Genomic DNA, 25147 nt, shown 5'->3' on the forward strand with positions numbered 1-25147 from the left:
TGTATTCAAGGTTAAATGTGAACACTAGAGGGTGGCAATTGCCGTCGCCTGATGCACCAAATGACGCCCCTGGCTACAGATAGGCTGCGTATCTTTGTATCTTTTGTGTCTGGCAGTGTGAATGCAGCACGAATGTGGAGAGTTACAGTATAGACAGAAAAGGGTTGAGACACGGTGCAGACAGAGACGGTGGGATTGTTTCTTTGACTGACCGTTGACCGAGACGTGGATGGTGTGGTGGGCGGAGTTGAGTCGGTTCCGGGCCGTGCAGCGGTAGTCCCCGGCGTCCGACTCCGACACGTCCACGATGCGCAGGGTCTTCTGGTAGTGCAGGAAGGAGGTGCGCTTAGCTGGCAGGTCCCCGCTCACCTTGGACCACGAGACCTCCGGAGTGGGCCTGCAACGCATGGAAACGACCCATTAACTATTGTACAGCCAGACATAAAACATTGTCTGCTCTGCCCCTGCCGGCAAATCCGAGTGTTTTCGGGTACCTCTGAAAAACCATAGAATATTATGCCTCGCTACGATCGGTCCACGGGTGGCGTTAAAAGACTTCTAGTGTCGGGGGAAAATAAATAGCCAGCCACGACAATCCAATACTGAGATAGAGCCAGTTGACTGTGGCTTGTTTTTGCCCAAAAATTCGATTTTCAATTTTTTTTTTAAAACGAAAGTAAACCATCTTAGTTTCGTTCAGATCACGTGACTTCTGATTTCATTCAGTAGTGGGGGTTTAAAAAAGGTACGGGTGTTCTCAACTTACAGCCCCTCGGCGATGCACTCCATCTCCAGAACCTGACCTCTCAGGACCATCTTTGAGCTGGAGTGCCCGGTCGGGGACAGGAACGCCGGCCCCCTCTCTTCCGCTGGTCCGTCTAACACACACACACACACACACACACACACACACACACACACACACACACACACACACACACACACACACACACACACACACACGTTTAAACTACGACATCTACGGGGAAAGCACTATATCAACCATAGTCCCACAACATAGATCTAAAAGCCAGATCCAAGGACCTTCACGCTCTAAAGAGTTGCTCTGGTGGTCTAAAGACCCTCGCTGATGTAGTACCGAGGGGTCAACAACAGCACGGGCACTGATGTTTTATGACTATTTTATGATTTTCATGAACCTTACGGCCCTTTTTTTTTATGCACTGTGGTGTTTTGATGTGCTTCGAATCAATCGTCCTCTGGGATGCAAGAGGCTGAGCTGAATTTAAACATGCCTAGAACAGATGTTCTAGGACATACTAGTACTGTACTGTTAGACCATGTACAGTAGAGTACAGAATGGTGATACAAAGAGGTCTAAAGTCCATAAGTAGTTTTACCTAACTTGAGTATTTCCAATTTTAAATATTTTATGCTTCTACTCAACCACATCTCGAAGGCAAATGTACTTTCAAAAGTAAACTTGTGAAACGGGACATTCTACAACCTAATCAGTACTTCAACTTTTGGTAAGTATATTTTGAATAGTACATTTACTGTAAGCGGTTAAAAGGGAATGATCTTGTCTGAGTGTGATTTTCTGCATTAGTACAAATCACGTACCTTCAGTGAGTCAAACGAAGGACAAAGAAAGAACGTGATGTTCTTACAAATACAAACAATGAGAAAATGAGCTGAACAGGGGAGAGACAGAAAGGTTAAAAAAAGGTTGGAGTGATCGTTAGGGGATTAAGTGTTGTGCAAGGACAAGTTGAAAGGAAAGGAGAACAGATTGCGCAGTTCTTCTGACAATATGATAATATGCCGATTAAAAAAATCCTAACAGTTTTCTGAAAATAATTCAGCTGGCTATTTCAGTGATGCTCAAACATTTTCATGTCAAGGACCCCCAAATTGATATGTACTGTATTTGGCCATGGTCCTCCATCTGAAAATATTTAATTCCAGGGACCCCCAGAAGCAAAGATTTGAGTTTAAAAAATGTTTGCTTAAAAAATATAGCAGATCTACAAGCACCTTGGAGGGTGGTTAAAATGAATGACACAGATGTTTTCCTGTTGTTAAATGTTCAAATGAATCATACTGATTTCTTTTTCTGTATGACAAATGAGAATTTGTTTCTGTATCAATTGAGTTTCAAATCAATCCAGCACAAATGAAGTATTGTAAAATAAGAGTGTTTCAAGTAATCTGCCTGGTTAAATCAAAGCTGTCCGATGTCCACAAGGCTTATTTTAAAAGGTCAGTTTGAAAACAGCAACAACCAAACCACCATGCAATGGTCAATGAAGAGTGTAGTTAGCAACAAGGGTTTTTATTGGATAGGAGAGAATCAGTGTGTAGTTAGAAACAAGGGTTTTTATTGGATAGGAGAGAATCAGTGTGGGGTCAAAGAGCTACTAAGGGCCCTCAAATTGAAGGGTTAATGTTAGTGGTTGACAACTAGTGTTTGGTGCTCTAGGGAGGGGCAAACACTAGGGGGTGCCAGAACTCACCACTAAAAAAATCAGTGTCATTGTAATAATCTGCCATTGTCTCATTGATTGCATCCACTGTAAACACAACAACACATGAAACATGGCACAAGTTTAAATCATGCAAGTAAAGCAACAAAAAGTGATTATGACGATTTAAAAAAACAAGATACTTCAAAATCAAATGAGCAAAAACTTACAAGGAGTAGTTCACCCCAAAAATGACTTATTTGCTATCAATTACACACGCCACGAAGCCTTGAATTCATGGAGATCTTTTTATTTTTTCCTTCACATTCCAAAGCCAATAATTCGATGACCGGGTGGCTGCTCAGTAGGAGACTCTTTGAGTCATAAAATTATTGGCTGAAAAAATCTATGAATTCAGGGCTTCATGGGTTGTGTAATTGATAGATAATAAGTCATTTTTTTACTCTTTGAATAAATAATAATATAATAATAACGAATAAATGATCTTAGATCACTTAAATAAATCGCACAGAGTGGATAAGAAATCATCTTCATATCTGCTCTAATGAATGTGGTGGTGGGGGGCAGCAGCAGCGAATGAGTCGAGTCTTTGTTGCTTAACAGAGAGCATGTTAGAAAACGCCTCACAAAGGCAATAAAATGAAGGGCCGTCTCGTAGATAAGGCCTGAAGGCCTGAAGGCAAGCCATGTCTTCAACAATGTGTCTTTTCAGTGGGAAGAACACAACTGGCGTCTCTGAGGAGGAGCGCAGAGATAGGAAACACTGTTTCCCTCCTACGCACGCTCAGAGCACCGGACTTAAGTGTGTTCTCTCTCTCTCTCTCTCTCTCTCTCTCTCTCTCTCTCTCCCTCTCTCTCTCTCTCTCTCTCTCTCTCTCTCTCTCTCTCTCTCTCTCTCTCTCTCTCTCTCTCCTTTTCATGTACTCTGTCTCTCACAGACACACGTTACGCACTTCAGTTCAAATTAATGCGTAACTCAAACTTCTCTCTGGAATTGTCAGTACGAGTAAAAGACAGCTGAAAGAAATGGGTTCTGTCAGCTGTCTTTTACTGTCACTCTCACACACATTTAACATCTTTATTTGCGTTCACATTTAAAGGAGTAGTTCACCCCAGAAATGACTTATTTCAGTTACACAACCCATGAAGCCTTGAATTGATGGATTTGTTTTTTTCTCTCACATTCCTAAAGCCAATAATTTGATGACCGGCTGCATTCCTGGTAGGATCATTTTAGCATTTTCCCATTCAAGTCAATGGAGAAAATTAATTCACTGAGAAATTAACATTAATTAAAGTATATAACGTATCTCTTGGCAAAATGCAAGGAGAGGAGCCGCCGGTCAATTTGACATATGGCCCAAGTGTGTGCCACCAAAACGGTTTAAGGAGTAGCGCTGCAAAATAAATGTATCTGAAAAGATGCTGGATGGCGGGAAAAGTACTATAGTCTGGTTTCCCTGTTACGGAAAATACCCCAATAATCAATCCATTAATTCAAGGCTTCATGTGGTGTGCAATTGATAGATATAAGTAATTTTTTGGGTGAACCTTTAACAAGTTGAACACAAACGCTAACAATAGTCGATGCTCAAACGTGGGTGTTTCAAGGACACAAAACACATATGCAGGATTCCCACACACGGGACTTACGGTTGGGGACCCTAACAGTGATGGGCTGTTTCTGCTGGATGGTCTGCGTGTGCGGGAAGCGGGCGTAGCAGATGTAGTCGCTCCTGGAGTCCTCCTTCTCCACGTTGGAGAAGTACAGGTCGCCGTTGAGTCCCTGAGACACCCTGCTGCTCTGGGGCAGCCTCTGGAAGTCTGTAAAGACACAACAACTCATTTAGGACAGTGGGTCTTCAACGTTTTCAGGCCAAGGACCCCTTTGTTGAGAGAGAGATGAAGCAGGGACATCCCACAACCTTATCATAGATTCCACATAGTTTCATTGTTTGACAGCACGGTCATCAGTATATTTTGGATTCATGTTAATGTGGGTTTTCAGATATTTAACCACTTGAACTGTCAATACTTAACTTGACCTTTCACTGTACATAGTCTGCTCTTTTCCCCCTCCAAAGCTCTTTGCCAAAAATAGGCGATCTACAAGCTCACAACGCCTCGTGCTGCGAGGCATTGTGAGCTTGTAGATCTGCTATTTTTCTCTAAAGTTCTCAGGGGAAAAAAGGTTTCTATCACACACTCAAATGCGTTCACGCTAAGGAACCCCAAATTGATATGTAATCAGGATCATCAAGAATCTCACGCGATGAAACTTTTAAAAAGACTTACTGTTGTCCATCCAGAATATGATGGGAGGGGGCAGGCCGGCAGGCGGGCGGCACGGAAGCACCAGTTTTTCACCCTCCCTCACCACGAACGGCTCATTTCTCTCCTTGGACCACAAGGGGGACCCTGGACAGGTTGGAGAAGAACAGGTCATGGATGAATCTCATCTAAAAACCTCTCAAATGAGATATCGCCATTGGGGATGTGTCGTCATCACTAGCCCCAGACATTTGTGGGGTCCCTCAGCCCGATCCTTTTTTCCCTTTACATGCTCCCTTTAGGCGACATAATCTGCAGGTACAATATTCAAATCTCTCTATAAAAGGCACCCATCTCTGTGCTCTTATACGCACATATGGAGATCCCTGAATCTCATTCCCCCCAGATTTGGCACAAACATGGGGATGAATTCATTCTACTATTGCGCCTCCAAAATGTGTAATTCCCTCCCAGCAAGCACGGTCAGGACCTGGACCAATCAGTGACGTCTCGATTGGGGCCAGATCAAGTCAAACCATAGTCCTAGAAAACCAGTCCTAGAATATTACCCGATTTCAACCAACATAAATCCTGCCCACAGAAACGGACATCCTGGATTAATCAGAGAGGGTCCGATATCGAGGCCAGATAAATATCATAACTAGTCAGATATGTCCCAGTATATAACCTTGCTCATATTTCAACTAACATCTTACAATCGGGCGGCCGAGCTTCTAGTTACAAACAATAACAATAATCCATAAGTCCATATGACATCCTGGTAATGACAGGTTTTGATCTGGCCTAGTTCTGAAAGTCACCGGAGTCACCGAAGGACGTTATCATAACGTCATCATGACGTCATTTGGCTTGCAGGGCTATCACCAGCCATCAAAAAGTGCGACTCCCTAACCTCCTTCAGAACAGCCATAAAAGAGCACCTGTCTGCAAGCTGCAACTGGACCTGAAGACAAGTATTCTAGGTTGACAAAATAAATGACCCCCCACTGTGTTTCTGTAAACATTTACTGCTACTAGTATTGATGGTTTCTTGTATACTGTAGTATTGTATGTCTTTATATGTCTTGATGAATTGAATACACAGGGCCACGATGGAAACAAGCCCTCAGTGCCTTTTGTGTTCTCCTTTTTAGCATTATTGTATAACTGTACCTCTGTACTTTTGGCACACTGTCAATAAAATAATCAACTAGAAAGATGCAATTGGAAATGGCAAAGGGTGGTTGCCGTCAGAGGGCATGCATGCGTCCAATCAATGAACACTTACTGGACTGGCGTATGACTATGTCGTTGGAAACGGCGGTCCCGTGTTCATTGCGGGCGGTGCACTGGTAGACCCCCTCGTAGTTCTCAGCCTTCTCTCCGCTGATGTCTATCACCAACGTCCCAGAGCGCCCCCTCATGGTGACCTTGGGCTCCTCGTCAATGTCAAAGTGAGTTCCATTCCGGGTCCAGGAGAAGCTGCAAAAGCAATGGAGTTTTCTTTTCTTTTTTTTCTTTTTTTTTCCAGCTAAACACACCAGATGTTGTTGTGGTTGATGAAGAGACCAGGGAAGTGTCTGTACTGTATAAGAGCTAGGCAGCACTTCTGCTATAATTGTCAGCCGCCATACTGTATATGGCGGAGACGTTGCTACTTAAATCCATATACAGATGTGCCATTTGAGACGGTGGATTGTCAGCAGATTGTTAGAACATTGACAGTGAGAAAGGAGGGCATTTGTAAAGGTGTTGTTATGTAAAATGCTATTCAGATTCTTTTTTTTTTTTCAATGAAAAGTGTCGAAAAGTTACTGAAAAACTTATTTTCAGTAACAAAAGAAGAAGGCTAAACAGTGAAAAGAAAAAACAGCACAGAATAAATACAGAAAAAGTACAGGAAAGCCTGAAGTTCTCAAACATCTGTTGTACTGAGTGATATGCTTATTGTATAATGAAGACACATGCCATCATACTTTTGTGAATGTAACTTTACTGCACCGTAAATATGTGTGTCCTTGCATGCCCTCCATTAAGTGGACATGAATCAATTGTTATAATGTGTGTGTATGCATGCGTGTGTGTGTGTGTGTGTGTGTGTGTGTGTACATTTGCATTTTATTTGTGTGCGTGTGTGAGTGCGCGCGTGTGAGCGTGCGGCCATTTAGTCATCAAAATCTAATCTGCGGTGGTGGTATTATGGCGTGAACATGCAATCATGCATGTAAAATGCATCTGTGTTTACATTGTGTGTATAAAACAGGGGGTCTTCAACGTTTTCAGGCCAAGGACCCCTTAGTTGAGAGAGAGATGAAGCAGGGACCCCCACAACCTCTTCATAGATTCCATATACTGTAGTTTCATCGTTTGACAGCACGATCATCAGTGTATTTTGGAATCATGTCAATTTGTGTTTTCAGATGTTTAACCACTTGAACCGTCAATACTTAATAAACTTGACCTTTCACTCTGTACTTAGTCTGCTCTTTTTCCCCTCTACACCAAAGCTCTTTGCTGAAAATAACCAATCTACAAGCTCACAACGCCTCGCAGTACGAGGCGTTGTGAGCTTGTAGATCTGCTATTTTTGGCTAAAGTTCTCAGAATATGGACGCTATAGGGGTTCAAGTGATTCATATAAAAAAATGAGGGAAAAAAAGGTTTCTATCACACAAAGATTTGGAGGACCCCCTGTAGTAACTCTGAGGACCCCCTAGGGGTCCCGGAACCCCTGTTGAAGACCCCTGGTATAAAACATAGTGCATGTGTGTATTGTTTACAAGCAGCCTCCACACAGTACCTGGGATGAGGCTTTCCCTTCGCCTCACAGTGGATGACAATGTTCTCCCGCGGGTCGATGATGTAATCCTTGGGGGACTGGTGAGTTATGGTGGGCGGCTGCGGCACTGGGTGCAGATCAGAGAGCAGGGGGGGGAGATATTCAATCACGACATTTACTGCATAACTAAGCTCTTTCCTATCGCTCTATCGACCACACACGCGCGCGAGGCAGTTGACTCGGTAGCAATCACATGCACACTTACTACGCTAGATTTAATCAGCCTGCTGCCGCTTGCTGACGACGACACAGCACTCTCACGGGCCGATTATTGTTTTTTTTTTGAGCGGTGGTTACACCGTCTCCTATACGTGGCCGTGTGTGTATGCGTGTGTGTGTGCGTGTGTGTCTGTATGTAGCCTGCAGGCCTGCAGTACCTTTTATGACCACACATGTTAAGGGAGGGGCGCTGTTGTTCAGGCCAGGCCAGACCAGGCACACACACACACGCACACACACACACACACACACACACACACACACACACACACACAGGGGGGAAGGGGGGGAGGTAAACCACCGCTCAGTTCACACGGGTGTGATTTTTTTTTATAAACGCATGCAAGAGTGCACCAGGTACATTTAACTTCATAATAGCAGATCCATGTTTGATGTATTTTTGTCAATGGGGAGCGATGACTAATGGACTACAAAAAAATAAAAAATAAAAAAATAAACAGTGGTGTAAAGTAACTAAGTAAATGTACTCAAGTACTGTACTTTACTGGAGTTTTTCAATACTTTTACTTCTGCTCTACTATGCAAATATTGTACTTTTACTCCACTATAATTATTTGAAAACTCTAGTTACTACTTACTTTGTAGATTTAGATTTTTATTATTAAACATACATTACCTATTTAAGCTCTCTATATATTTTGGCTATTTTCAAAATACTTTTTTATTTTATTTTTTTTACATTTTATACATTTGAAAACGTGTGAAATGGGACATTCTGCCTAATGAGTACTTTCACTTTTAGTTCTTTAAGTACATCTTGATCCCAATACTTGTATACAATTTTGAAAAACAGAATTTTAGTTGTAACAGAGTACTTCTACAATGCAGTATTGATACTTCTACTTAAGTAAAACATTTGAGTACTTTTTCCACCACTGAAAAACAACTGATGAGAAAAAAGGCATGCTTTCTGCAGTACATGATGTGCTCTATCACTGCAGAAACACTCCAAACCAAAAGAACAAACCAACACACACACAAAAAAAAGCATTGCGTGCAAAATGCTCAAATACATTGCAATTCACAAAGCTTAAGCTAAACAGATAAAGCTCTACAAAGCCAAAACAACAACGATACAATACAGTATGTAACCTTTAATGCACAACAAAACAAAAAGGTGTTTGCCACACAGACGCTGCAGCGAGTTCACACCGGCCATGTTGACAACTTACATCCTTCCAGAACTTTAGCTTTTTCCCCCAAGAACGAGCAAGACATTTGTGTGACAGTAGAGAGAACCCAGAATTAGTGGTGAAACATTTCTTCCCGATCGGCCCCTTCCATCAAAGCATTGGTTAGTACAGAGTCAGTTTCCAGATGTGTCGCAATAGCAGTCTATTACGGGGCTGATGGACATAATATCATATTAGTCTGTGTATGGAAGTACTTCATCTGGGGCTGTTTTGTTTCTTTTCCACAACCATTACAACACTATGTACGGAAAGCAAGATAAGAGTTTTAACCTTAAATTAAATATCAACCACTTGGAAAAAGAGGATACTCCAAAAAATCTAATAAAGTAGTAAAGCTTATTGTGGCACTTGGTTATAATAATAACAGATTGGCTCATCTACACTGATCACTTTTTGCAGCATTTAGTTTACATCAAGCAGTGATGTATGTTTATTCAAGGCCAATATACAATGTTTTGCCATAGAATCCTCTTATAGACACACGTACTGTAAACCGTGTTAAAACTATGACAGAAAATGTGACTATCTTTTTTCACTAAAACTAAGCTTTGATGACTAAAACTAAGACTAAATATATTGACAATTGTCAATATATTGACAAAATGTTAGGGAGGGACTAGTGGAGAAGAGATCCAATAGTACTAAAAGACAAGTCATTTTATGATTGGTTGCATGCTGAAAATAGCAGATCTGCAAGCCTGTAGATCTCCTATTTTCAGCATGCAACCTGTAGTGTAAAAATAAGCCATTACGATGCCATCAAGACCCGCCAAAATACATTTTAGTCGACGGAATCAACTGAATATTTAGTCGACTAAGATCTTGTGATATTTAGTCGACTAAAACTAGACTAAAACAAAAAAAATCCAGATGACATACATTACAAAAACGAAATTACATTTTCTCATACAGGTCTCAAAAGACCTGTAAGAGAAGGTATTTGAGTGAACTGTGTGCGTGGGGGTCTTACGGTCAAGTGGGACCTCCAACGCCTTGGCGAGGTGTCCTAGGAGCAGCACCATCAGCGCTGCACCCATCCACCCCCTCCTCTCCATCCTCGGTACGTCTGACCCCCCCCAGACACAGCAGAAACTATACGCCTCGTCCTCTCAAGTCACGCTGTCCCAGAAGAACACCTCTTCTTGCACAGTCGCCACCTAAAGGTGGTGGGTGGAGTTGGGAGATAGAAAGAGAGGGAGAGGGAAATTATAGCATAGATTATAGGCTTCAGCATCACATCCAATGACCTCAGTCATCAGGCGCGCTTTGTTGTGTTTTGAATTCATCAGCTGGCGAGAGAAAGAGTGAATGGATTTCACAGCAGCAAAAGAAACAGTTCAATGAACTAATACATTGGTGATTAGAAAGAATGATCAATTTTAATCAATGAATGGATGGATATGTTTTGCTTTTATAAATACAGTAGCAAAAACAACATAAAAAGCAAAAGATTGAAGATCTATACAACACGTCACAAATAGGGGTAAACTATGATGGGGGGATTCACACTGCAGTCTCGGGTGGGTACTCGAGGCAACTTGGCAGATCTTTTGATAGTGTGAAGCCTGTGTTCTGGCCGGGACCAGTTCAATCGGACTGCAGTGTGAATCCGCCCTTAGTTTTCTGGAAATGAAGCCTACTTCCGGGTTCCGTTTCTAGGGTTTCTACTGCTTCTACCGAGTGAAGACCAGCCCTCACTGTGGTTGTAGCTAACAGCATTCATTTGAATCACCCATTTACGGTAGTATTTCTGGACCAGATATAGAAAGATACAATAGGCTTCATTTACGGTCTGTAGAAAGTAGAAGCCAATGACATCACTTTGTCCATTTCTTTTTTATGGTCACAATGTCAATGTGTCACAACGTGTTGTTAGCTCATAGATGGGGTTATTTTCGACGACGTTGCACAACAAAGGATAAAATAGGGCTCAATAAGTGGTTAATCAGACTAACAAGCGTAAAGATTATACAGTTACTCAAAGTAATCGACAGAATGATCACTTAGAAAAGAATCAATAGTTGCAGCAGCTCTAAATTCATCATTCGGCGAAGGGTTAGAGGGAGAGTGAATGAAATCAAATTAAATTCAATTAAAAGGAGCTTTATTGGCATGCGAAAAGATACGTTTACATTGCCAAAGCAAGTGTCAGAATATAATAAAAACTGTTGAAAAGGGGGAACATATACACGTCTTTTGTAGGCGTTTTGGAATTGGGACAAATAGCAACATTTCTTTTCTCAAAACGATTTAAATAGTGTTGAAAAAAGCTTCAGATTTAAAATGCATTTAAAGGTAGCAGCTCTGTTATGTGCAGTAGGTCTAGAGGTCTACTCGGCACAGATGAGTGTGGGATACTCAAACGGTTCACAGCAGAGGAAAACAAGAGAATGGGAAGGACACTGCAGATGGCCTTGGCCGTGGATGAATGCTAGTCCGCCATGCGGTGCATTTGGCCGGGACCTATCTTTTTGATCTAGCGCGCTCCGATAGGGACCGACGCGTCCCACATGGGTTCATTTAGCCCGGCTAATCACTGCCATGGCCCGCACCGTGCCATTAAGCTCTTATCTGCCATATTGATGAAACAGCCGATGGATGACATGAAGGGACAGGGGACACGGTGGGACACTTCACCTTGAGTCTCCCTCTCTCCGTCATTTCAACCTGAACCACTAGTTGCCAGCGGTGGAACAAGTACTCACGTGTTGTACTTAAGTAAAAGTATCAATACTGCACTATAGATGTACTCTGTTACAAGTAAAAGTCCAGAATTCAAAATGTATTTGAGTAAAAGTATGAAAGTATTGGCATCAAAATGTATTTAAAGTGCCAAAGGTAAAAGTATGAAATGTCTGAAAATAGCAGATCTACAAGCTCACAACAACACGTCGCATCGCGTTGTGAGCTTGTAGATAGGCTATTTTCAAACAGCCTAGGTATAAAACAGGGCTAAAGTGGATCAAGGTATGTTTTATAAAATAATCATTTATATCTGCAAAGTAACTAGTAAACTCAACTTTTCAAATAATTGTAGTGAAGTAAAATATTTGCCTCTGAGATGTAGTGGAGTAGAAGTAAAAGTACTGAAAACCGGACATACTCAAGTAAAGTACAAATATCTCAAAACTGTACTACCTCAAAAAGTACGGTACTTAAGTAAATGTACTTAGTTACTTTACACCACTGCTTGTTGCCTGACAGAGTAGCTGGCTGACTGACTGGCGGGCTGATCAGGTATGGCGTCACATTCTGCACACCTTGACGTCATTCTCCTTTTATTGTCATTGCGTGGTGCAATGGAAATGTAAAACGTGCAACCCCTGAGTCAATGCACTGCTTCTGTGCTTCCGACTAACAGTGGATCAATAGCCAAATAATAAATACCAGTAAAGTCTCACAGAGCACAAATAAAGTCTGCAGTAATTGTTGCGGGAAATGTGATATTTTGGGGTATACTGTATCACCATTAAAGGCAGATTGTACAGATCAGCTATTTTCTGGATTTTCACTATTAATTGTACGACAAAGTATATATCGTCGTTGTCGGGTGGAAACCTTGTATGTCCAAAACCGTTGGACAGGTATTTATCATTTTAAAAAGGATTTACCATAAACTAGTGAAAACAGCCGATCTACAAGCACACAAGTGTGCTTGTAGATCGGCTGTTTTCACTACTTTTGTGTGACGGCTTTGTATGATGAAGCAGGGCTTTACCTTGTGAAAAATGTACAAATTTGAAACTTGGAGATACGAGGTTTCTGCCCGACAGTGACGATATAGTTGTTAAGATATGAAAAGGTATAATAAACTCAGTATTAAGCTAATACTCAGGATTTTACTGTGTAGGTAAAAGAGAGAGGGCACAGTCAAGTTCATCGGTGTGTTTCAGGATCAGGCAAGGTGACCGGTTTGCACCACCTGATGAAAAAGGCCATTCTTCCATTGACTGGCTGTTAATTGAATGGATGTAAAGTCATTATGCAAAGCAATCTAACTCTGCCCCCAGGGCCACTTTATCAATATGGTATCTGTGGTGGGCTGCACTCAAACATATTGAATCTGAAGGGTCTCCTTTCTTTGCCAAGCATGTCAGAGTCAACATAATTGGCAAATGGTGCATTTCTCTTAGTGCCTTTATAGCCAAAGAGCTTTACCATGTGCAGCCCATTCACACCCATTAACACACATTCACATTCACACGCACACGCACACACACACACACCATGATGCAAGATACCAACCTTGGTATGCTCGGCAGTGGTGGAAAAAGTACCACTAAAAGTACAAAAGTATTGGTATCAAAATGTGCTTAACCAAAAGTACCAAAAGTTAAAGTATTCAGTAAGCACAATGTCCCATTTCAAGTTTTCAAATGTATAAAGACCTTTTGACAATATAGCAGATCTACAAGCATTGTGAGCTTGGATGGTGACAAGGGGCGTCACAAGGGGGGGAAAAGTGGGACTGAGTTACTAGCGCCAAAGGTGGAGGGGCTTTAATTATTTTATACTTTAGCTATTGAAAAATAGCAGATATACAAGCTCACAGCTGCTATTTTTGAAAAGTCGTGAAAATGTGTGCAAATCGTTGAATATATGTATTTTTAAGCAAACATTTGTAACTCAAATGTTGCTTCTGGGGGGTCCCTGGAACTAAATATTTTGAGATGGGTGTCCATGGCCAAATACATATCATTTGGGGGGTCCTTCACATGAGAAGGTTTGAGCACCACTGACATATAGGTTTTTCAAAAAACCTTAGAAGGATTTGAAATATTTAAAGACTTCAAAAATAGCAGATCTACAAGCTCGCAGCGCAGCACTTGGTGCCGCGCTGTGAGCTTGTATATCTGCTATTTTTGAGTAATAGCAGATATACCCAGGGTCCAGAATTTGGTGCGACACCCCTGCCGACCACCAGACCTCCAGTGGCCCAGAATAGAAAAACACAGCCGATGGTTTCAAATTGGATACGCCTCACAGAGACCATCTCAATTCCTTTTCCTCTATTCGGCATGACAAAAAAAGACATCAAAATGATATTAAAGAATCATTACTTTTGTATGAATGTCAGCGCACCACCGAAAGGAAAGGAAAGGAAAAGTGGAAAAGAAAAAAGGCATCGGTGCAGAACAAAGAAGGAGCCGTTTTCAGTCTTTTTTAGGAGCAGAATTGACCTGTTTTCATCATTGCCCGTGCCGTGCTACACCTGAAGGATCCACTGTGGCATGGCCATTAAAATGCCACGGCTTAATTTGGAGCCGGGGCAGAATAATTTGCTCGGTTATCTCAACAGCGCACTATCAAATTTGCTATTTCTAAATCATATCACTGAAATGAAAGGCTCAAATGGAGCTCATTAAGGAGCGGTGTAATAACCGCCTGGCCCCTGTGCCTCTATGGCTGCGAGGTGGAGCAGAGCAGGGGTATGGGGGTGGGATTGGGGTTATGTCTGTGGATACAGCAGGGACTGACTGGGGGGTAGATGTGGATGGAGGTAGGGAGGGGACGATAAGTGATATTATGGTTTATCGTGATAAAAAAACGCTCACGATAATCGTATCGTGGAGATTTAATTTATCGTGATATCGTCCTCTGTCATGCACTGGGATCAATTCACCTTTTATTTGCCGAGCTGCATGTTCGGTACCATTTTAAACCCTCTATAATTGGTAAAAGGAACATATAATATACATACTTAATGCAGTCTTTTTTCACTCTCTATCAAATGTCTTTACCAAAAAATAGCTGATCTACAAGCTCACAACGCGTCGCAAATGTTCTGCCCCAGGATAATTGATGTTGGGGATTATCGCGATAATATCGTAAATCGCGATATCTTTGGTCATAATAATCGTGATATGAAATTTTCATATCGCCCCATCCCTAGATGGAGGATGGGGGCTAATAGGGAGCGGTGCGTGTGTGTGTGTGTGTGTGTGTGTGTGTGTGTGTGTGTGTGTGTGTGTGTGTGTGTGTGTGTGTGTGGAGGGGGGGATGCAGTCAGGCCCCTTGGTTCTCCTTGGAGACCTGATGTATTTGTTAGTGATATGAAATTTTCATATCGCCCCATCCCTAGATGGAGGATGGGGGCTAATAGGGAGCGGTGCGTGTGTGTGTGTGTGTGTGTGTGTGTGTGTGTGTGTGTGTGTGTGTGTGTGTGTGTGTGTGTGTGTGTGTGGAGGGGGGGATGCAGTCAGGCCCCTTGGTTCTCCTTGGAGACCTGATGTATTTGTTAGTGCCGCCCTGCCTGTTGTGATTCAGTAGCAGCCCCGGGAGCCTGCGTGTGTCTGGTGGTGGCAGGGGAGAGGACCGGGGGCTAATGTCTGCTGCCCTCGGCCTGAACTACACAGCTCTCCGGGGGAAAGCCTGCATTAGTCACCTGAGGCGGTACAGCCCAGCCCGGGACCCCCTTCCCCAACCGAGGGGTCTGACATACAGTAACAGCATCCTCCACATAGGGATGGGACCATATAAACATTTCATATCACGATTATTGCGACAAAATAAATCACGATTTACGATATTATCGAGATAATCGAAATCCATTATCATGGTGCGGAACATTTGCCAAAAAAATAGCAGATCTACAAGCTCACAACGCATTGTGAGCTTGTACAGTAGATCGGCTATTTTTTGGCAAAGACATTTGATAGAGAGTGAAAAAAAGACTGTATCAAGTACATATATTTTAAGTACCTTTTACCAGTTATAGAGGGTTTATGTGGTACCGGATATGCAGCTCGGCAAATAAAAGGTGAATTGATTTTTTTTAATAATATCGCTTATCGTCCCATCCCTACCTCCACATAACAGGGGCATGCTCTTTGAGCGTGTTTTTGGTTTTGTTTTTTAAGATACAAGCAAATAGTAAAATATTCACTGTTCATTTAACTCTGACATTGTGTTAATTTTTACAGTTAATTTAACTTTAATTAAGGAACTCACTTTATAAGTCCAGGGTTTATTGTCTGTTCTAGGCGGTAGGTAGACTAGATTGTGGGCTAGATGTTATCATTTCTGCGAAGAATAATGACCATTAAAAAGAGCAATAGTCATTGAAAATGAAACACTCCAATACAAAAGGATTTTCACACAGAGGCTGCAGACATGCGGCTAAAGGCGCCGTGAACTCAGCGGTGCGCCGTGTGAGACAAGAAAGCAAAAGAGCAGAGCGTACGACAGGAAGAGAATAATTGTGTTAATTATACATTTTAAGGTGAATCCCAGAAAACCAGGGGGACCTCTTATCTGGAAGAGAGCCAGGATTTGAATCTAGGATTCATTTTCCCGATTTAATGAGCTACAGCAGCTCAACTCCAGCTGGTCAGCATGTGACTGTGTGTGTGTGTGTGTGTGTGTGTGTGTGTGTGTGTGTGTGTGTGTGTGAGAGAGAGAGAGAGAGCGTGCATGTGTATCTGTATGTGCGTGCGTGCCTGTGTGTGTGAGTTAATGTATGTATGCATATGTCTGTGTATCATATTAATCCCTGAAAGATGTGAGTTCCTGTGTGACTGATGTGGGGTTTGGGTGTCTCACTCAGGGACCCTAGCAGGACCCCCCGCGGGTGCTCAGTGCTCACAAGGGAAGAGGACTGCTACCATGGCCTGGGGCTACAGTCATCCTCCCTGCCCACACAACCAGTCCACGAGGAGGGCTTTAAAATGGAAACACTGCTTAACCCCATCGTGTAAAAGGAGTGTATGAATGAAAACATCAGACATATTGTCGTTGTCGGGTGGAAACCGCGTATGTCCAAAACCGTTCGTTTTGTTATCACGATTTGAAATAGTGAAAATAGTCTTGTGCGACAGTCTTGTATGATGAAGCAGGGCTTCACTTTACGAATAAACGTACACATTTAATCATTTGAAACTTGGAGATACAAGGTTTCTGCCCGACAGTGCCGATATTCTACATGTAGCAGAGGTAGAGTAGGGCAAGCCCTCACTCATGTCTCAAACGTAAGCCTTCCAGATTAATGTCGTCCCGCAAATAAAAAAGGAGGGATTTAAAATCCATTTCTCACTTAAGGCCTGACAGCGAACATGTAACCATGCTACGTGTCGGGCAGAAACCTTGCATCTCCATGTTTTTTGAATGCCTTATTTCATACTTTGTCATACAGTGTGGGGCAAAAGTAGCAAAAATAGCAGATTTACATGCTTGAGAACACCTTTTGGAAACGTTTCGCCTACAACATAGCAACGGCCAGGTTGAAACTGTTTAAAGATGCAGTGCCATGATTTCCCGCCCCCTAAAACATGATTATCAGGTATTATTATGAGGTGTCACCCTCCAGGAAGAAATACAAAATACAAAGGGAATACATAATTGCTCATAACATCCACAACAAGAGGTCTAATGAAGTACGGTCAACCTCCTAGACACATGAAAACCAGAAAAAGAACAAAACTATGGCACCACCTCTTTAAGAAGCAATTAAATGGGTTTGTGTGTGTGGACACTTCTTTAATGAGAAACATGTTAGAGCTAAACTGCAACGGAGGAGTGGACACTTCTTTCTGGTCAGCATTATCACGACCAGCCGCTAAATAAAACCACAGAAACGGTTTCCTGTCTGTCCGTGAGCACCTCTCCGGGCCCTAAACGTGTCTGGCACTGACAGAAGGAACCAGAGATGCCAAATCCAATAAGGCTCAACTCCCTTCTGACTGCTGACTGAGGTTGGGGCCGCTGATAACAAAAAATCCAATACAAGGTTAGGGATGGGACGATAAGCGATATCATCGTTTATCGTGATAAAAAACACTCATGATAATCGTATCCTGGAGATTTAATTTATCGTGATATCGTCCTCCGTCATGCACTGGGATCAATTCACCTTTTATTTGCTGAGCTGCATATTCTGTACCATTTTAAACCCTCTATAATTGGTAAAAGGAACTTATAATATACATACTTAATGCAGTCTTTTTTTCAGTCTCTATCAAATGTCTTTGCCAAAAGATTGCTGATCTACAAGCTCACAACGCGTCACGTTGTGACGCGTTGTGAGCTTGTAGATCGGCTATTTTTTGGCAAATGTTCCGCCCCAGGATAATGGATTTTGATTATCGCGATTTTCATATCGTCCCATCCCTATACAAGGTTGTTTTCTGAAAACACAGAAACATACAAGCCATTCCCGCCAGACCGTTTCACCTGTTCTTCAATAAACATACTGTAATAGCAGACAGAATGGGGCTCACCTACAATATACAACTTGAGCACAGCAATCCTTACATACAGTATATTTGTCTCTGTCAGGTAGAAACCTCATTATGTCCAAAACTGTTACTTAAGTTCTAAAATAGCAAAAGTAGCAGATCTACAAGTAGGCCTAGCAGATCTACTTGTGGATCTGTTACTTTTGATGTGTTTTTGCGTGACACTGTAGTATGATCAAGTAGGTTATAGATAAGAGGTTTCTGCCACGACAGCAATGATATACAGTACTGAATGGTAAGTGGTGCATACAGCATATGGTGCCATTGTCCAAAGTGCTTTACAATGTGCATTTAAGTACCATGCATAGTAATACATAAGGACTGCAGGTCTACTCTACACTAGAAACGGAGGGGGAGAGAGATTTCTTCCGTTTGTTTCATTTCATATCCGTTCTTTCTCCCTGTCCGTACTTGTCCGTATGATTACGGTCCGTACATGGACCTTACCGTACACCTCCCAACTGAACGTACAGGATTTGTCCGTAGCAAGAAGTACCCGTGGCCACCGTTGTCAACCGTAGGGGCAGTAGTGAGGAATAGGGATGCACCGAAACGAAAATTCTTGGCCGAAACCGAATACCGAATATAGGAAACACTTGGCCGAAAACCGAATAGCCGAATTCTATATATATTTTTTTTTTTACAATTGCATGGCTGTGCTTCTGTTGTAGAGCTATATGATTATGGCAAAAAGGGTCCATATTGAGTTATTTAAACATATATTTATTTATTGTGTAGAATTATTTATTTACTATTGTGTAGTAAATTTGTAATAAAAGACAATATGTCTCAAAATATTAACACAAACTCTGCCATCAAAATACCCCTTTGTACCCCTTCTCTGCCATGCCCGTAGAACCCGTAAATGTAATAAAAATTAATTAAAAATCATTTTTTTATCGAAGCGCAACTAAAATAACTAATGCTCCGTGATCGGTTTCTACACGGACACATTATTGAGCGGACAAATTTAACATTGGAGTCCCTGAACCGGAAGCGGAAGTCCGTCCTCTATTTTGGCCCAGCTTACTGTCTGAGCTCCGCGGCTTACAGATGGAGAAGTTATTGATCAATTGAAAAAGTTTCAACGGATTTGAGACGCGAACACACGAGCAGTGTCCGATCACGCACGATGGGAACTGGACGAGCGCCCACGTTAACAGGTAGGACTTGGAGAAGCCGGCAGTGAAAGACATAGAGAAATTAACGGGCTTTACGGCCGTAAACTACGAATGAATTAACATGCCATACAGTTGAATTATTGCATAATAAAGAAATATCAATGTAAAACAAAACGATAAAAAAAAAAAGAATATATATATATATATATATATATGAATAGCCTATACATTATTCGGTATTCGGTAATATTCAGTATTTGGTATTCGGTACTATTCAGTAACAATGATTTGGCCGTAAAATCAAACCGAACCGAAACCGAATAATTTTCGGTGTCCGAATATTCGGTGCATCCCTAGTGAGGAAAATCACTTTTCCTCTGCAGAAAGAGTGAAAAGATGTTGTTCTTATACCTCTATGGTACCGACATGGAAAGCTCCATGGCTTGAGCGCCGTTCTCTTATTGATTAATCACCAGATTCGAGAGATGGGGGCGAGGTGAGTGTTCATGCAGCCAAAATCTGTTTCACTTGTGTTTCGAATCATATAGCCTATCCTTTGACTGGCTGGTGATATATAACGTTAACTGACACAAAGTATTTATAAAAAGACTCTGGATGACAGAGACATAAATAAAGAGTGAAATCCTGGTCAGGCGCACTGAGAATTGCTTCGCTTTGCTTCACTTTGCTCTGTTCTGCTCTGTTCTGCTCTGTTCTGCTCTGTTCTGCTCTTGTATGCTCTGTGCTGCGAGGCGGAAATGTGGTGCGTGGCCCCAACGGGAGCAGAATTGGAGCAGAGAGCGGGTCGGCCCGCACATAATGTAGACTAGAGGAACTATGCATTCCGACATAATTAACGTATGTGCTCTCTCACCCAAAACTTACACAAAAGCAAACATACCGTACAGAACTATAAACGGCCCTTTACCTATTCCCTGTTCACACACATTCAGAGGAGGAAGCCATACAAGGTGGTGCCAACCTGCTCATCGGGAGCAGTTACTGTTCATTTACAGTACTGCCGGTGTGGTGCACCGGATATAGCCGATCTGCAAGCTCCTATGCTCACAATGCAGCAAACAAGACTCGTGAGCTTGTACATACAGTAGAGTTCATCCTAATACTACGGGTGCAGATTCTCAGTGTAGTCTATAGAAACTGTCCGCTCACAAGTTGACTTCTCTTTGAATTACCGCAGCAGCCATTTATTAGTAATTACAAACAAATTCAAAGACAATTCACCTTGTTAGTGCGGACTGTTATCTATGGACTATTGTTGGAGTGCAACCAGGTATAAATCAGACATTAGTGGTTCAAGTCAGTGGCTTTGCTCAAGGACACTTCAACACCAAGGCAGTTGGTGCCAGGGATCGAGCCAGGAACCTTTCCCATTCCGGAGATTGAGTGGCGTATCTGATACGCCACTCAATCTGCACAGCCAATCCTGCTCTCCAGCAGTGGTTCTCAACCTGTAGGCCCGGGACCCTCAGGATGACAGTGAAGTGACAAAGCAAATACAAATAAAAAAAGAAAGACAAGGAAAAAAAGACCTTTACTGCATCAAAAGTAGTAGTAATGTATTCTATAAAGATTGGTCAAACATTGGCATAATGGGCTTTTTTGGCCGTTGTATGGGTGACGCCATCATTGTAGAAATCAACGTCCATTGGTAGAAATGGTACCATCTCGAATGCTATTGGCTGCCAACGGTCACGTGCAACCGCAGGGATGGGACATTGTCTTGAACTTGCCAAAAATAAAGCACACGAAGAAGAATCATCACAAGCCTGTGATCACAGGCCCCTCCTTCAGCATACCCTGCTATAACATCAAATAATAACATAAATTGGACCATATCATTTTCACAAAACGCATATCATGGTGATTGAAACAAGGTTTTAAACTAGCGACAGGAACCATAAAGTATTTATGACAATGTTTAAGGTAAGAAAATCAAATGTAAAGGTTCGGGGGAAATGGATGGAATCCTATGGAGAACATGTTGCTTCTGGTGCCAGAACAGAATAGGAACTTTCAGTTCCGTGTTGCTTCATTTTAAATCGGGACAAACACCCCTGGTACTGTAGCAGCATTGCATGCTGCAGAGCTTCTATAGAGCCTGGCCATTGACAACAATGTGCTGGGTCAGTATAACTCATTAATGTCAGCTACAGAGTGAGAAGCTATAGCAGTAATTAGTAATTACTGTCCACCACCATATAAGAGCACCTTGTGTACTGAGGACTGCTGGACTGCTGGTTCATTCTGTCCGGGGAGAGAAAAACACTCTGGCTCTTGTTGTGCAGGAGGTTGCACTGTGCTATAGTTGCCTCTGGCCCTCTCATTCAGCCCGGCCTGTTCAATTAGCCCATTGTCATGTTTGTATGAGCGGCCACTTCAGCCATCCCCAAACTAATTGCTTTTGTGCACATGTCAAAGTTATAGTGCACATAGAAGCAGGAATAAACATGCACGCACACGTGCACTAACGTTTAGGGCAGCAGACACAAGACTTTACTATACTTGTGAGAATATCTATATTTTAGGGTGGCAATGTTTTTTAAAGCCATTTTTTGTATCTTTTCCTAAACTCTAAGATGTTTTAGTGGATTTACTTTTATTTTTACCGTAAAACAAACATTTTATCTTGTGAGGACCAGGAAAACGGTCCTACTTATTTGCTCCATCACAAGTATAGTAACACACACGCACACGCACACGCACACGCACACGCACACGCACACACACACACACACACACACACACACACACACACACACACACACACACACACACACACACACACACCATAAGGAACGTGTGGGTCAGGACAGGTCTCTCCACACAAATGGAGCTGACAGGGACACAGGGGGACTTTGAATTGAACCCCCTTCCCCCCACCGTGGTAATAAATGTACAGCCGTCAGTGGTGGAGAAAAGGGCCTTCAATTGCCTTACAGCAACAGATAATAATAATAATACGGCAATGTGCATTTTGCTCCAAGCAAGATTATGATTTCCGAGGTCCACGCGCCGGGAACAATGGCGGTGATGCAACACAGCCAACGTTCGTTGAACAAGAACTCACGACTGTTGCGTCAGCCGTGCACACACAACGTTTAGGTCTGTGATGAAAGACGGAGATCTCTTTCTTTTTTTTATGCCGCGTGGCCTAATTAACTCCCGTAATCAGCTGCATTGATGGCTCACGCAATCAGGGGGGTTTGGGAGTCCCTGTGAGGGGGGTTAATGAAGCCCCCCCTCCCCTGCACAAATGATGAGGGGGGGAAGGGGGGGGGGGGGGGTATAATGACATGTACGGCGCCACACTCAGGAAGGAGGTGAATGTGGATATGGAGCTTCTTTTCGGGCCTCTGCATGTGTGCTGCCTCCCTCCCTGTGATTTCAGTGTGGGGGCGTCTAATGACATCTCAGATCTAAGATCCCACATCTTTAAGTAAAATAACAGAATTATTAAAGCAGAGGTATCCTAGTTGTTTTGAGGCACTACATTGTAATCTAGAGTTCATGCTTACTCTGCCTATTCCATTCTCGCACTAAGCTTTCTTTTCACATATTGTACGTGTTTTGAACATTAATTTTATAACGAAAGTCCATAGGGCTTTTACTGATCTCAAACCTTGTAAATGAATTTAGCTGTAATATAACGTATGAATAAGGGGCAACACAATCATTTAAAAACTAAACTCTGCAAAAGTCCTGCTTTTGTTAAATCAGGAAAGGCGCATTTAATGTGGTATCTGGCTTTAATTGGCTTGGTTTTATAATCCGTGGTTTCAAACCAACAGCAGTGATGTGCGTTATGTATGATGTGATTAGCATGAATGCTCTGTAAGGTGTTTTGAAGTTTAACACAAGGGTCTTCAACAGGAGGTCCAGGACTCCTAGGGGGTCCTCAGAGTTACTACAAGGGGTCCTCCAAATCATTGAGTGATAGAAACTTTTTTCTCCTTTTTTATATTAACCACTTGAACCCTAGAGAACTTTAGCCAAAAATAGCAGATCTACAAGCTCACGCGTTGTGAGCTTGTAGATCGGCTATGGGAAAAAGAGCAGACTAAGTACAGGGTGAAAGGTCAAGTTTATTAAGTATTGATGGTTCAAGTGGTTCAATCTGAAAACACAAATTGACATGAACATCAATCATCCAAAATACACTGATGATCGATCGTGCTGTCAAACAATGAAACTATATGGAATCTATGAAAGGGTTGTGGGGGTCCCTGCTTCATCCCTCTCTCAGCTAAGGGGTCCTTAGCCTGAAAACGTTGAAGACCCCTGGTTTAACACATCAGACCGACACCTCTCACAGGCCTCTCATCCACGACTACAGCCACACAATGGAAATTCCACTCGCCGGGGTTTTCGGCAAAACGCCTATCCCATAATCCTCTAATTAGGTTTTACAATTGCAGGGGAGGTATGCAAATAATTGGCACGGTTAACATATGAATTGGGGTCCTGTTGTTCGGGGAGACCCAGAGCTCAAAAACAAGCGCCCCCCACCCTCTCTTTCATCTGCACTGTACAATGCCAGACAATAAAGATCCATCTTTCATTCATCCGCTCCACAATAAACATGTTATTTGTATCCATTCCCTTTCGCCCGTTTGATGAATACCGCTGGCCGCCGTCCAATCCAAACAGGTTTTGCAACACAGCCATGCCATCAACTATCAATTATTAGCAGATCTGCCTTTTGTTTGCCGACAACACAACGTACAGATCATTTATGGAGCGAGATTCACCGATTTGTTTAAGCACTTTAGCCGTGGTGTTAAATTTTGTTGTACGATGGTGTCACAGGGAAAATAGCCTAAAGCTCACAACACGTCGCATCAGAGGCTTGATAGGCTGTTTTTGCCATTTTCCTAAACTTTTTGAAAATGTTCACCTACAGTATAATGAAGCAATAAGCTTTTCTAAAATGGTTACAATATGGCAACATGAAAAATCATAGACATGTACCAATTAAAACTCTATGTCACTAGGCTACAAAATATGCCTCTCTGAAGACGTTCTCCTTCTTTGGCAAAGCTTTTCGATGCTACACGCACGCACGCACGCACGCACGCACGCACGCACGCACGCACGCACGCACGCACGCACAGGGGCGTCACACCAAATTCTGGGCCCTGGGTACAAGGATTCACTGCGGGCCCCCCATCAATGTTAACTATTGAAAAATAGCAGATATACAAGCTCACAGCGTGAGCTTGTAGATCTGCTATTTTTGAAAAATCGTGAAAATGTGTGCACGAAACCTATGTCAAGGACCCCCAAGATGATATGTATTTGGCCACGGACCACGATCTCAAAATATTTAGTTCCAGGGGCCCCCAGAAGCAAAATTTTAGTTAGAAATGTTCGCTTAAAAATACATATATTCAAAGATTTTCACACATTTTCACAACTTTTCAAAAATAGCAGATCTACAAGCTCGCAGCGCGGCACTCGGTGCCGCGCTGTGAGCTTGTATATCTGCTATTTTTCAATAGATAAAATATTAGGGCCCCTCCACCTTGGGCCCCAGTAACTCAGTCCCACTTTCCTACCCCTTGTGACGCCCCTGCGCACGCACGCACGCACGCACACAGAGCTAAGAGCTCCCTGACCTCCTACGCAGCTTGTCCCATAGAAAGAGGAGAAAAACACATTAGCGTGGGATTCACTCTCTGTCCACGCACACATTCTAATCACACGGCCATGCTGGCGCTGCAGAGAGAATGGGATCCTCTTTAGCATTCAGACAGACGGGAGGAAATCCCTGTCCATTCAGCCT

At 42.5% G+C, this 25147-nt stretch overlaps 1 protein-coding gene across 1 annotated transcript in view; it reads right to left on the bottom strand.

The window, feature by feature from the left end:
- Nucleotides 1-10045, bottom strand: part of LOC308294065 (neuronal cell adhesion molecule-like) — a gene marked incomplete at both ends in the record, with an annotated part of 43850 nt that extends 33805 nt beyond the window's left edge. The window contains 8 exons of the mRNA XM_080736778.1: nt 213-397; nt 767-878; nt 2478-2534; nt 4101-4271; nt 4743-4865; nt 6007-6200; nt 7519-7624; nt 9961-10045. Of these exons, the coding sequence (XP_080592904.1) occupies nt 213-397; nt 767-878; nt 2478-2534; nt 4101-4271; nt 4743-4865; nt 6007-6200; nt 7519-7624; nt 9961-10045 (1033 nt within the window). The remainder of the gene's footprint in view (nt 1-212; nt 398-766; nt 879-2477; nt 2535-4100; nt 4272-4742; nt 4866-6006; nt 6201-7518; nt 7625-9960) is intronic.
- Nucleotides 10046-25147: the final 15102 nt, after the last annotated feature.

The sequence above is a fragment of the Nannobrachium achirus genome (genome assembly GCF_963921795.1).
Source record: "Nannobrachium achirus genome assembly, chromosome: 11".
Classification (NCBI taxonomy): domain Eukaryota; kingdom Metazoa; phylum Chordata; class Actinopteri; order Myctophiformes; family Myctophidae; genus Nannobrachium; species Nannobrachium achirus.